The sequence below is a fragment of the Bactrocera dorsalis genome, chromosome 3 (assembly GCF_023373825.1).
Source record: "Bactrocera dorsalis isolate Fly_Bdor chromosome 3, ASM2337382v1, whole genome shotgun sequence".
Classification (NCBI taxonomy): Eukaryota; Metazoa; Arthropoda; class Insecta; order Diptera; family Tephritidae; genus Bactrocera; species Bactrocera dorsalis.
Window position 1 is genome coordinate 12,196,022 of NC_064305.1, and position 14,089 is coordinate 12,210,110.

General features: G+C 35.3%; 2 protein-coding genes across 2 annotated transcripts; both read left to right on the plus strand.

Annotated features, from left to right (window-relative positions):
- Positions 1–803: 803 nt before the first annotated feature.
- LOC105226687 (alpha-amylase-related protein) lies at positions 804–2,578 on the plus strand. The gene is made up of 3 exons (XM_011205691.4): positions 804–1,053; positions 1,119–1,592; positions 1,660–2,578. Exons 1-3 carry the CDS (start codon positions 862–864, stop codon positions 2,485–2,487), a joined length of 1,494 nt encoding a protein of 497 aa, XP_011203993.2. The 5' UTR covers positions 804–861; the 3' UTR covers positions 2,488–2,578.
- A 3,689-nt stretch (positions 2,579–6,267) lies between these two features.
- Positions 6,268–8,301, plus strand: LOC105226715 (alpha-amylase-related protein). The gene is given in 3 exon segments (XM_011205727.4): positions 6,268–6,582; positions 6,652–7,125; positions 7,183–8,301. Coding segments are annotated over 3 exon segments (1,770 nt in total). The 5' UTR covers positions 6,268–6,390; the 3' UTR covers positions 8,287–8,301.
- The last annotated feature ends 5,788 nt before the right edge of the window (positions 8,302–14,089 follow it).

Consider the following 14,089-nt stretch of genomic DNA (forward strand, 5'->3'; position numbering starts at 1 on the left):
TTGCTCTTCGTCCCAAGTGCGGCTATGCTGCTTGTTGACATACCCATTGAGCTGGAAATGGGCCTCATCGTTGAACACAAATTTGGCTCGAAAGTGTCGGATCTTCTTGAAGCGTTTCAAGAATCTATAGAGCGAAGAGATGTCACTTGAGAAGGTCTTGCTGCTTCAGTTCTTGCACAATATGTATTATGTACGCTTTTTATTTAAGATACCGACATAAAATGCGCCAAGTCATTCCATACGTCAGTCCGAGTTGCTGCGACCGGCGCCGAATCAACTCTCTACGTGGTCTATGCGGTCGAATATTATCCAATAATGAATGCTGGGTCTCAAGATTCTTTACAGAATGAAGAAGTTGAACGATATCTAAACTCTGTTTAGGCGTAAGTATTTACATAATGAAATGCCAAAAAATACTGAACAAAAACAACGCGACAGCTTGATACGAATCACGCGTGATCTGTCACAAAAAAAGGCTACTGAAAAAAGTACATCTTGGATCACCCTTTATTAAGACTATGTATATCACTTTTATTATAAGCTAAATTCCATTGAAAAAATTTTGATTTTAAATCAAAAGTTTGTTTACAAGGCGGCAGAGGACGTTCTTATCTCAGGCAGCCACACTTCTGCGGTGAGGGAGCTATAAGCAATAACGGTTTTATAGCAGCCGAAATCATATTTGATTCTTTATATTATCGAAATTGGCAGTTTAATACTGCTGTTATCAGCTGATAAGTCGACGATAAGCTGTATTATTATTCCAACCCATGTTATAAAGAACGCAAAGATCCCCAGCAGCGCTCATAGTATTTTTAAGTTCCGAGCGTCAATACATAGCGGTGCTAAAATTTACCGAAAATGATGAAAAACAATATTTTGGTTCACTTAGCACTCGTCCTGCTCTTACTTAGCGGCATAATCGAGGCACAACACGAGCCACACTGGTGGGGTAATCGCAACACAATTGTACATCTCTTCGAATGGAAATGGACGGATATAGCGAGGGAGTGTGAAGAGTTTTTAGCGCCACGCGGCTTTGCTGGCGTGCAGGTGAGAAGCTTAAAACGCGAACTAAATACTGAAAATATACTAGTGAATCGTCGCTCTATAAACAGGTCTCGCCCGTCGCTGAAAATGTAGTGATATCCGGACGACCGTGGTGGGAGCGTTATCAACCGATCTCTTACAAACTAGTTACACGTTCTGGCAATGAAGCCGAGTTCGCTGATATGGTGCGCAGATGTAACGTTGTTGGCGTGCGTATTTATGTCGATGTGCTGCTAAATCATATGTCCGGTTCACATGAGGGCACTGTGCAAGGCACAGGCGGCTCGGTTGCCAATCCCAATACGAAGGATTTCCCAGCTGTGCCCTACGGTGAAATAGACTTTCATCCAAGCTGTGAAATTTATGACTGGAATGATCGTTTTCAAATACAGAACTGTGAACTAGTTAGCTTGAAGGATTTGGATCAGAGTAGTGAATGGGTGCGCGAACGTCTCGTGGAGTTCCTCGATCATTTGATTCAGTTAGGTGTGGCAGGTTTCCGTGTAGACGCCGCCAAGCATATGCCTGCGGAGGACTTAAAGGTAATGCTTTGCTTTAATTTACTTAATTTTGTTTTTACTCATACCTCTGAACTATTGTGTACTGTAGATCATCTATGATCGTGTACGCGATCTCAACATCGCACATGGCTTTCCACGCAATGCGCGTCCTTTTATCTATCAGGAAGTAATCGATCATGGTCACGAAACTGTGGATAAGTACGAGTACAGTCCGCTGGGGGCTGTGACGGAGTTTCGTTTCTCGGAAGAAATAGGTGGCGCCTTTCGTGGTTATAATCAACTTAAGTGGCTGCGTAATTGGGGTCCCGAGTGGAGCTTCTTACCCTCCGAGCACGCTTTCGTCTTTGTCGATAATCACGACAATCAACGCGACGGTGGCAATGTGCTTACATATAAAAACGCCAAGCAGTACAAAATGGCTACCGCATTCGCATTAGCCTACCCTTACGGCATAACGCGCGTCATGAGCTCTTTTGATTTCCAAGATCGTGATCAGGCACCGCCAGCCGATGAAAATGAGCAAATACTCTCACCGCAGTTCGACGCAGATGGCGCTTGTGTTAATGGTTGGGTGTGTGAGCATCGCTGGCGTCAAATCTATAATATGGTGGGCTTCAAGAATGCAGTGCGCGGCACCGAAGTGTCCAATTGGTGGGACAATGACGATAATCAAATTGCCTTCTGTCGTGGTAATCGTGGTTTTATCGCCTTCAATGGCAATGGATGGGATCTGAAGGAGCGTTTACATACTTGTCTGCCTGCGGGTGTTTACTGTGATGTGATCTCTGGTGCGCTGGTGAACGGGAAATGTACGAGCAAAACGGTGGTTGTGGACGAGTGGGGTTATGCTGATATTGATTTGAGAGCTGATGAGTTCGATGGCGTTTTAGCTTTACATGTGAATGCGAAGTTGTAGAGTAGTAACCGAGTCTGAAAGCAATTGTACTTAATGCTCCTTACTTTATTTTATAATTCTTATAATAAAAATCTGACGACGAAGTCCTCTATATAGTCGCTTAAATATTCCAAGAAAATTGCATTGAGTTTCAGTTGGGTCGTTGGCAAATTCGTATCCGCTGGAACCAAATCCTTTTCTTTGATTCGAAGGTCTTGTAAGTTTTGTATTATTCCAAAAGGATGTATTCTAAAGGAAGTACTACACGTTTATCGGTCTTTGATATCCCCCATCTTGATGCCATAACCACTGCGTGAAATCAGAACTTGAAACTAATAAAAAATACAACATGTACCTCTACAAAACTCATTGATTAGTGAATCATATGTAGAGAGATGCTTTTTCAAATGGTTTTCAATTTGGTTGAAAACAGGCGAAAGGGTCTCGAGATATGTGATTTCACTAAATTCGATTTTATCAATTTCCACACTGTCGACAGAAGTTTTTATAATATTTGCTAGGCGAATGTGGTTGATGTAGCTTTAGTGGTTTTGGAGATATAATATTCACATTATGTATTTAAAAAAAATATAAATATATAATATACACTTGTATTTACTAACAATATATTTTTTATCAATCGAGTGCACCTTTGTTATTCTTTCCATTAGATGACACCTGATAAGATAAAAAAATTTACTCTTCAGAATTCGTTGCATCTTTATATTTTTCTACTATTATCTTATTTGAATCAATATAATGTCTCACAAGTATTACGAATACGAATTTGTATTGCATTCCGGAAATTTTTTAGCCGTTTCGCCGAGAGTTTAACAATGAGTAATTGTTAAATATTAAAATGTATATCAATGGTCTTCCCCTAATAAAACTGTGTAGTCATTTCGACAAGTGCCGATTAAAAATTGCATAGTAAGATAACAAAATAAGTAACTAAAATATATTTCTATATCATTTATGGCACTTACATAACTTCTCAAACTAAAAGGGATTTACACTTTTTATGACAGTAAACGAAGTTTATTAAGCTATTAACAAACTTAATCTTAAATTAATAGAGAGCTCTCTGTAAAAGGTTCTTGCAGGCGAGTAAACGATAAGGAAAGACGAAGAGACCGTGCGGCTTATGCTCAGTTTTAAAAAAGGGTAAAGGAAAAAAATAGCTTAACAAAAATATGTTTGTGCGCCGCGTACATGAAGTGCACAAGAATGATAGTGTGATATGAAAGAAACTGCAGAAAATTGTTCGACACAAGTTGTCGCTCATGTGACCGAAGTGAGCGACTTCAAAAGAGAATTTGTTGATAATAAGCGACAACAATTTGTCAACTGAATGCCTAGCGATTATGAGCGCCAAGATTTGCTAGCGAAATCAATCAAATTCAACTATCATCTTTGTGAGACAGAAACGAAAATGCTAGCAATTCCTAATTAAACTGGTCTTCATACGAGTACACTGCCAGACCCTTTCGCTTTGTTTATTTAGTTTTAACACACTCAGACGTTTATTGATTATTGAAGATTTTTGTCATTAGATCTATACACTTAAACCTTGCATATTTTAAAAAACCCCCTAACTGATTTTTAACCGATATTTTCCTTTTGTGCCTGCTTCTAAGTCTTATGGACTTATCTCGCTTAATCTCGTACTCATTTTTTATAGGCTGTTATTATTTTTTTCAGAAACCTTACGACCTTATCTCCGTGCTGTAAATATAACAATTGTTATGAATGGCCCATTCGGAGAACTTGAAACGTTTGGTTATCGTGCCAACAATGGGAAACAGCTCACAGAAAATTACTTATAAATGTATTTGAGACAAAGTGTAACCATTGTCTTAGCGGGTATCTGTAAGCAGAGTAATGTGCGAGTAGAGAGAGCGAGAACAACAACGTAACGAGAGCGCCGGAGATTCTCATTTATGACGTTTTATTAACGTTTCATTCTTTGGCTTACAGATTTTGGTAATTATTCGAGTATACTTCAACTGAAAAACTGAACAGTGGACGGTGTCCGCATTAGTGTTGGAACGAGGTTGCCGACCGATCTTAATCCCCTTTATTTTCATTTTTCCTAAAAAGTTTGAAACTTATTTAACCCAAGTATAAGTATATTAATAATTCCAATTAATACTTCTACTTTCCCTGTAGTTAACTTATAAACATTTTAGAGCTCTTGAAGAGATTGAAGCTACCACGAGCCATTTACCACTGGAATTCTTGAATTCAGTCATCGATTTAACAATTTTGGTCTAAAAAAATAATTTCAAATATATCCAGGGTTCTTGTGGTGTAAACCCTTAAAATTTTTGGATTTTTTGAAATTTCTTTATTTTAATAAAAACAAACATATACTGCAATAGACATTTGATTATTTGATTGATTTTTCACTTTTCCTATTAAAAATAAAGTACAGCTAAGAAGTGTATGCTAAGTGTTCAAAGTTTGCTCTAGTCTTAACGGCACACTCGTTGATCTCGTCTCGTCTTAGTGACGCCTTTATAAATATGAAAAGTCAGTACGCACGTGGGCGACCAAGCTTATCGAAGATGCGTAGAGAGTAGAGGTTGGCGTTTGCTCAAAAATATATTCACTGGAAAAAGGAGTAACAATGTGTCATATTTTCGGGCAAGAAGAAATTCAATCTTAATGATTCTGTTGGTTGAGCTTCTCTTGATAGGATACTGGTAAAAAAGATGGACAAAAATGAGGAACAACTTTGTTAGCCACGGCTACGTCTCAGATGGTCCATCCGTTGAGGTCAATTTTCGATGACTCGTTCGAGCATTTCGACTGGTAACTAGCGAATGACACTCCTTTTGTTTTGCTCTAAAGCTTGAATCGTAGCGTGATCGGCCGCATAGACTTTAGACTTTATATATCCCCACAGGGAGAAGAGTAACAGTGATATCACACGATCTTGATGGCCAATCAACTGGCCCGAAACGTAAAATTATCTGCTCAACGTAGTGTTCTGTCTGTAAATCCATTGATTGCAGTGATTAGTGGGAAGTGAATCCGCCTTGTTAAACCCATTGACGGTTATGTTCTTACCGGCATCATTTTTGAAGAAATTTGGACCGATGATTCCAGCGGCCCACAAACTACACCAAACCTTTTTTTCTGTATGAAATGGCAGCTCCCGAATCTTCTGGTTGCTCTTCGACCCAAATGCGGCAATTTCGTAGAGCGAAGCGTTGTCGCTTGGGAAGGTCGAGCGGTTTCAGTTCTTGGACAAATTATTGTACACTTTCAGATTAAGATCTCGACGTAAAATGCGCCAAGTCGTTCTATACGTCAGTCCGAGTTGCTGCAATCGGCGCCGAATTTTGTCATTTCGCCAAATCACGATGAAATTATTTATAAAATAAATGTTACTCAAACATTTTTATGTACGCGCAGACAATTATACAACCACAGACAGTCTGATTTGGTTAATAAAAATTATTAGTCATGCTAAATAGTGATTAACCCGGAAATATCTATAATTAGCCCTACGAAGCGGTTCAAAATTTGCAAAAATCACTGGTTGTCTGGCCTGTCTTTTAAATAATATATAGAACAAAGGGTTTCTGATAGATCATAAATTCTTAAAGAACCCGATTGTAGTGACACTTGGTCATCAGAACACAGTGGCCTACTAGCTAGTGAGCGCTTGTAGCGAATTATTCATTTAATGAAGTGAGCGTACGTTGCCATTGTTTTTGTAGCATTACTTGCAGCTTTTTTGCCGCTTACGCATTTGTAAAACCCAAACCAGCGAGAGTATCTTGCAGTTAGTTATCAGTAGATAACCACATGATAACTGCAAGACTCGAAAAAAGCCGTATAAAAGCTCCGAGTTGCTCGCAAAGTGCGAATAGTGTATACACTCGCGGTATAACGGTCAGCACAAATGCGCTCTAAATGCTTAAAACTAATATTTTGAGTTATGTCGGTCTGGGCTTGCTAATACTCATCGCCGCTGTCAAGGCGCAACACGAGCCACACTGGTGGGCCGAGCGCAATACGATTGTACATCTCTTCGAATGGAAGTGGACGGATATAGCCAGAGAGTGCGAGCGTTTTTTAGCACCGCGCGGTTTTGCCGGCGTACAGGTGAGCGCAAACGATAATAACAAGTGCAACGAGCGTTTATTTATTAAATTCACGAAACAACCCAAACAGGTCTCACCCGTCGCTGAGAATGTAGTGATCGCCGGACGTCCATGGTGGGAACGTTATCAGCCGGTCTCGTACAAACTGATTACACGTTCCGGCAATGAGTCGGAGTTCGCCGATATGGTGCGCAGATGTAACGCTGTTGGCGTGCGTATTTATGTCGATGTGCTGCTCAATCATATGGCTGCCTCGTATGATGGTGTCGTTTATGGTACGGGGGGCTCGATTGCCTATCCAAACGCGAAGTACTTTCCTGCCGTGCCTTATACAGCGCAGGATTTTCATTCGACTTGCGATATACAGGATTGGAACGACCGTTTTCAAGTGCAAAATTGTTAGTTGGTGCGCCTGAAAGACTTGGATCAGAGTAGTGACCGTGTGCGTGCAAAACTGCTGGGATTTCTGAATCAACTCATTGAGTTAGGTGTGGCGGGTTTTCGTGTAGATGCCGCCAAGCATGTGCCGGCGGAAGATTTGAAGGTAGTGCCGTACTAAGACTATTGCTTCAAGGGATTCTAATGTTAAATTTCTTTTCAGCTAATTTATGAGAGCATGCATGATCTCAACACCGCGCATGGTTTCGCGCGCAATGCGCGTCCTTTCATCTATCAGGAAGTCGTCGATTATGGTTTCGAACAGATCAGCAAATATGAGTACAGTCCGCTAGGCGCTGTGACCGAATTTCGTTTCTCGGAAGAAATAGGTGGCGCCTTTCGTGGTTATAATCAACTTAAGTGGCTGCGTAACTGGGGTACCGAGTGGAGCTTCTTACCCTCCGAGCACGCTTTCGTCTTTGTCGATAACCACGATAATCAACGCGAAGGTAACAATGTGCTCACCTATAAAAATGCCAAGCAATATAAGATGGCCAACGCTTTCGCATTAGCCTATCCTTACGGCATAATGCGCGTGATGAGCTCTTTTGATTTCCAAGATCATGATCAGGCACCGCCAGCCGATGAAAATGAGCAAATACTCTCACCGCAGTTCGACGCCGATGGCGCTTGTGTTAATGGTTGGGTGTGTGAGCATCGCTGGCGTCAAATCTATAATATGGTGGGCTTCAAGAATGCAGTGCGCGGCACCGAAGTGTCCAATTGGTGGGACAATGACGATAATCAAATTGCCTTCTGTCGTGGTAATCGTGGTTTTATCGCCTTCAATGGCAATGGATGGGATCTGAAGGAGCGTTTACATACTTGTCTGCCAGCGGGTGTTTACTGTGATGTGATCTCTGGTGCGCTGGTGAACGGGAAATGCACGAGTAAAACGGTGGTTGTGGACGAGTGGGGTTATGCCGACATTGATTTGGGCGCAAATGAGTTCGATGGCGTCTTGGCCATACATGTAAATGCCAAGTTAGAAGAGCACAAGGAGCGCAAGGCAGAAAATATGATAGGAATGCTGATAAAGGAAGTTTATTCCGAGTGTCACATATACTATGTGTTGCAAAATCAATTGCCGTTTATAGAGCTAAGTGAAACCGAAACCGCATTTACGGAAAAGAAAGAAAAAGTTTTGAGTATTGACTCTCCAATTGCGAAGGAAGAGATTATTGTGAATACACCAAATATTAGTAATAAAGTGGCATACATTTTAGATATTTTACCTGAGTCGTATTATTTACGTTGTGACTTCTAGTATCAAGCACTGCGCCAATTATTGTTTATTCGAGAACGGCCTAAAAGATTACTAATGTTCAGTTACTGTCATAAGACTCAAAAGAGTTCCTTAAAGTTGCATCGCTGGTAATCTCTAATTCGTGGTATTCAAATACTACGTCAGAGAACTTACAAGTTGCTTACATCAGCTTCTTTGCAAAATATGTTCGGAATGAAAGCATGTCCAACAATTGGAACCTACCGTGGGATAATCCTCCTCAACATCTTTATATCCGATGTAGAGGAGGATTATTATCGATCGCTGTATGTGAAAAACTGAAGCCCATCGTCAATAAACTGTTTTTACCGTATCAGTGGGGCTTAAGACTGGAAAATCGACTATGGACTAGATTTTCAAGATGCGCCAAATCTTGGAAAAGACCCTTGAAAGAAAGATCGACACCACCTCTTCGTCGATTTTAAAGCCAACAGCACGAAAACAAACAGGTGTATCCAGAAAGTAGTACGAGCTACAGAGCTAAAAAGTTGAGGTATAATCTTCTATACAATCAGTGCTGGTTCTGCTTTCTTCAGACCGAATAACGAAGTGAGGCGTTTGGATAACTCCTGTCATCAAACAAACAGTCGAAACTTTACAAGTCCGTCATTATTCCCGTTCTGCTTTAAGGTGCGGAGACATGGACTATAACATCGTCTGACGAGGTAGCCTTAGAAGTGTTCGAGAGAAAGGTGTTGCAGAAATTTTATGTTCCTGTGCGCATTGGCCACGGCGAATACCACAGTCGATGGAACGATGATCTGTGATGAAATATACTACGACATTGATATAGCTCAGCGAATGAAGGGATAAAGGCTTCACCGGCTATGTCATGTTGTCCGGATGAATGAGAACCCTACAACTTTGAAGGAACTCGACTCAGTACCCGCCGGTGGCAGCGGTTATATGTTACCAATTACCATATCTTAGCAAAAAAATTTAAAAAAATTTCAAATACTCATTTCTTTCATTTAAAAACGACAAAATTTTATTTGCTTCAAAAAACATACATTCAAGTTATTTTCTGTGTTTTTTTTTTTTGTAATTTCAGCACAGCTTCGTCTATAGTTAGCCATAAATACATATAAAGTACTGCAAAATGCCATAATAATACTTTTAATTAACCATTTTTGTTTACAATGGTGATAAAGATTAGGGCTTTGTGGCTCTTTTAATGATTTTTAAAATATATTTTAATATTCTTTTAAATATATATTTCTTAAATTTATTTTTAGTTTTTTTCTTTAATTTTTATTACATTTTTCAATAATTTTTTTTTTTTTCTTCTAATTTTACTATTACATTTTCTTTACCAACTCTATAGTATATTATATGAATGTGTATGTATTTATTTTTCCTTATGAAATGCTATGAAATAAATATTTATGAGTTTTTCGCAAAGCAAATTCCCAGCACTTTTTCGTTAATAAATATAAACTGCGCTCTTGCTCTCACTTACAAATACCCTTTGTTAATATCTCTTTGAATTTTGAGTTATAATTTTTTTTCTTTTTTTTGCAATCTTAGGACCTGCTTACACGCTGCCATACTTTATTTTCTTCTACATTTCCTACTTTAGTTTATTTGTTACTCTCACTTTATAGTTAAATCAGTACGCCAACAACAACGATGATGTTAATTAACAGGGCAAATACAAAACACAGAAAAAACGTATTTTTTATATTTTTTTTTGGATTTTGTTATGATTTTTTTTTTTAATAATTTTTCTTCCCTTCTTATTATAAACTGTGAGTTAACAACATTTTTTTAGTACACATAAACAGTTATTTACAGTTTCAACGGCTGCCAATCAAACTTTTAGCGCAACAACTATGATTTAAACGGATTTGTAGCTATTTTTTAAATTTAAAACATGTCTGTCTATTTTTCTCTGCTAATTTGCTTTTCAATTAAAAATTAGCGTTGATCAACAACTATTTTTTTGTAAGTGGAAAATTTTACAAAGAGTGAGTAATTGCTATTTTTGTTCATTTTTATAATTTATATTAGCAAACTAATAAGAATCCACACGTTTTTCCAGCAACAATTTTGATTGGAAAATTTACTTGTCTGCAAATAGAAGGAGAATTCATATTTTATGAATAATTCGAGTATTAAATGGTCTACGTGGACAGGCTAATGTGTTTTGAAAGCAAGCTTTGTATTGCAAAGGCGAGACTATTAATTTTATAAGCTCAAGAGTGAGGCTTTCGTTTTTGTTTTTGTTGTTAGTTGAATTGTAAATGCATATAAAATATGTTGTAATGGCAAAACTTGATATTTATAACATAAAAAAGTAACAAAAAAATTAAATAAAATTAAGTTAAATAATAAAATAAAGTAAAATCGGTAAAAAAAAAATTTAAAAAATTAAATTAAATAAAACATTAAGAGGATAATTTAAAAAAAAATTATGTAAATATAATAAAATCAATTAAAATATAAAAAATATTAAAATAATAATACTAAAATAAAAGAATTAATTAAATAAAAAGCTAAAAAAATATTAAATTAAATAAAAAAAAAATAAATGAAAAAATTAAATAAAATAAGTAGAGAGAGAGAAAATTAAGTAAAATAAATAAAAAAAATAATTAAAAAAATAAATTAAAAAAAACTAAAAAAAATTATTAAAATAAATTAAAAAATATTTAAAAATAATGAAACTTAAATTAAAAAAAAATCAATAAAAAAAATTAAATAATTTAAAAAAATTAAATAAATTAAAATAGAAAAAATTAAATAAAATTAAATTGAAATAAAAAATATAATTCAAATAAAAAAAAATTTAAATAAAAAAAATCAATTAAAATAATTAAAAAATAAATAAAACAATTAATCGGTATAGAAAAAAAATAAATTAAATAAAACATTAAGAAAATAATTTAAAGAAGTTATGTAAACATAATAAAAGTGAATTAAAATATAAAAAAGTAATACTAAAATAAAAAACGTAATTAAATAAAAAACTAAAAAATTATTAAATGAAATAAAATAAAATTAAGTACAATAAAATAAAAAGAAAAAATTAAATAAAATATGTATAAGATAAAATTAAGTAAAATAAAGAAATAAAATAATTAAAAAAAAATTAAATAAAATAAAAAATAAGTAAAATAAAAGTAAGTTAAAATAAAAAAATAAAGAAACTTAAATTAAAAAAAATAAAATAATTAAAAAAAAAATAATTAATTAAAAAATATAAAATAATTAAAAAAATATTAATTAAAATTAAATTAAATATAGAATAAATAAAATATGTAAATAAATATAACAAATTAAAACAAACTAAAAGGTTTACCCTTCACGAATGAAAAAGCTTTCCATACGAGGGCTTAATTTTATTGGATGAATGAACTTAAAAAAATTAAGAAAAGTTACATAATAAAGTGAAAAAATAAAAATTTAGCAAATAAAATTAAGAAAAATAAAAAAATAAAATAAATTTAAAAAAGTAAATTAAATAAAAAAATAAATTAAACTAAATAAAAAAGAAAATAAATAAAAAAGTAAGAAGACTGAATAAAAAAAATTAAAATAAAAAAAATATTACAAAAAAAATAAAAAGTAATAAAAAAATAAAAAATAAATAAAATAATATTAAAAAAAATAATAATAATAATAAATAAAATATAAAATAATAAAAAACAAATAAAACGAGTTTAAAAAAGAAAAACAAGTTATAACCTTCACAAATTAAAAAATTGTTCTAAGGCTTGAATGTGATGATCCAGTTTTTATGGCAGCTATATGCTATAGTTGTTATTTTTCAACTGGTTGTTATTTTAGAATATGAATATAGTTATTAGAATATGCTATAGTTGTCTGATATAAACTGCTTCTGAGCAGAACGCACTTTTTCCTCAGGCAATAATTCATGCCAATTTTCGTGAGGATACTCGTACCTCTTCAAATAAAAAATTTTCCCCCACAAGAACTTGATTCCGATCGTTCAGTTTATATGTCAGCTATTTAATATAGCGAACCGATCTAAATAATTTCTTGGGAGATTCCACATTTGCTTTGGCCAATATCCCATGTTGAGTTTCGTGAAGTTATCTCGTCAAGCAAATTAGTTTTTCATGCCAGGACTCGATTTTGATAGTTCACTTTGTATGACAGCTATAAGCTATAGTTAGCCGGTCTTAACAATTTCTTTGGAGATTGTGGAGATGACTTGAAAAGTAATTTCGTGGAAATATCTCGTCAAATACTCAAGTTTTTCACGCAAGAACTTGATTTTAAGCGCTCAGTTTGCCAGAGTGATCGGATCTGTACAGTGTCTTCGGGAACTCCATCATTGTCTTAGCAAATAAACCATGTCGAATTTCATGAAAATATATCGATACTTTAAGACTACTTTGCAAATATACAAACAGACGGACATGCCTGAATCGGCTTAGCTCTTCACGTTGATCATTTAGATTGTGACATTGAAGTAATCGGAAATTGTCTCAAGTTTTGTATTTTTGACCAAATTTCATATGCGGAATTTTTGCGAATGTTGGAGAAGGCTTACCGTGATTCATTTTTATCAAAAACCGAAGCCTACGAGTGGTACAAAGCTTTCAAACACGGTCCATCGTTCGTTCGTTATCGATCGATCGTTAAAGATATGTCTCGTTCTGGACGAGCTTCGACCTATTGAAGTAATGTAAATATTAAAAAAGTGAAGGATATGGTGCTTGGAAAACATCAGGCAAGAGAGATGGCAGGATAACACAACATCTCTTACTAGCCCGTTGGAATGATTTTGGTAAATAATTTGAGTATGAAGTACGTTCTTGCTCGGCACGTCCCGAAAAAGCTGAATAGTACCGCAAACAGGTCTCTTTGAACATGCTCGATCGTGCGAATTCCGATCCCACATTCATGGATTGCATTATAAGTGTCTCATCGACAAGGGTTTATGAGTTTGATATGCAAATCAGTCAAGGCACATTGGAAATGTGGAGAAAAAACAAGCCGAAACGAAAAAACCCACGCCAAAGCCTCAAATATCAAGGTCATGCTCATTGTTTTTTTCGATATTCGTGGTTTGGTGCAACAGAAATTTGTTCCGTAGGCACAGACGGTAAAGACGGTACTCTATTTGGCCATACTAAGGCGTTTGAGTGAGAACTTCCGCCGTCAACGGCCGCAATTGTGGAAGAACAATTAATGGATTTTACACGATGATAATGTGCCATTGCATCGAGGCACGATTGTGACCAAATTCAAAGCCAAAAACGCATAACATCAATCAAATGCTTTCCCAACATTATTTTTTAAAGATAAATATTATTTTTACTAAAAACATTAGGGTAATTAAAATCATTTAAATCATTAAAAAATAAGAATTTTTTTAACAGAAAAACACAAAAATATAAAATCGAAATATTTTTCAAAATGAATAACATTATCTTGCTTAATCTTAGCTTTTATAAAATATTTATTTTTCTGGCTAATATAAATATACATATGTTTTGCTTTATTTTCGTTCAACTAAACAACAAATATCACAGCAATGCACACTACAAAGTAAAATGTCTTAAAAATACCAAAAAAAAATAGCAGCTACTTGCAGCACAAGCAATTTTCCAATTTTTAATCGCAAATTAAATGAACAAAAGCTGAACTCAACAAGCATTCAGCTTGCTCAAAAGCGAATCAGCCGAAAAGTGCACTACAGCAGGCAACTAGCCTAAACGAGCTTAGCGCAAGCAAAATACTACGTGAGAAGCGTGCCAATGTTGTAGTCTACATTTAAGCGCATGTTTTCGAGCTTCGTTTTTTAAAGTTTCTG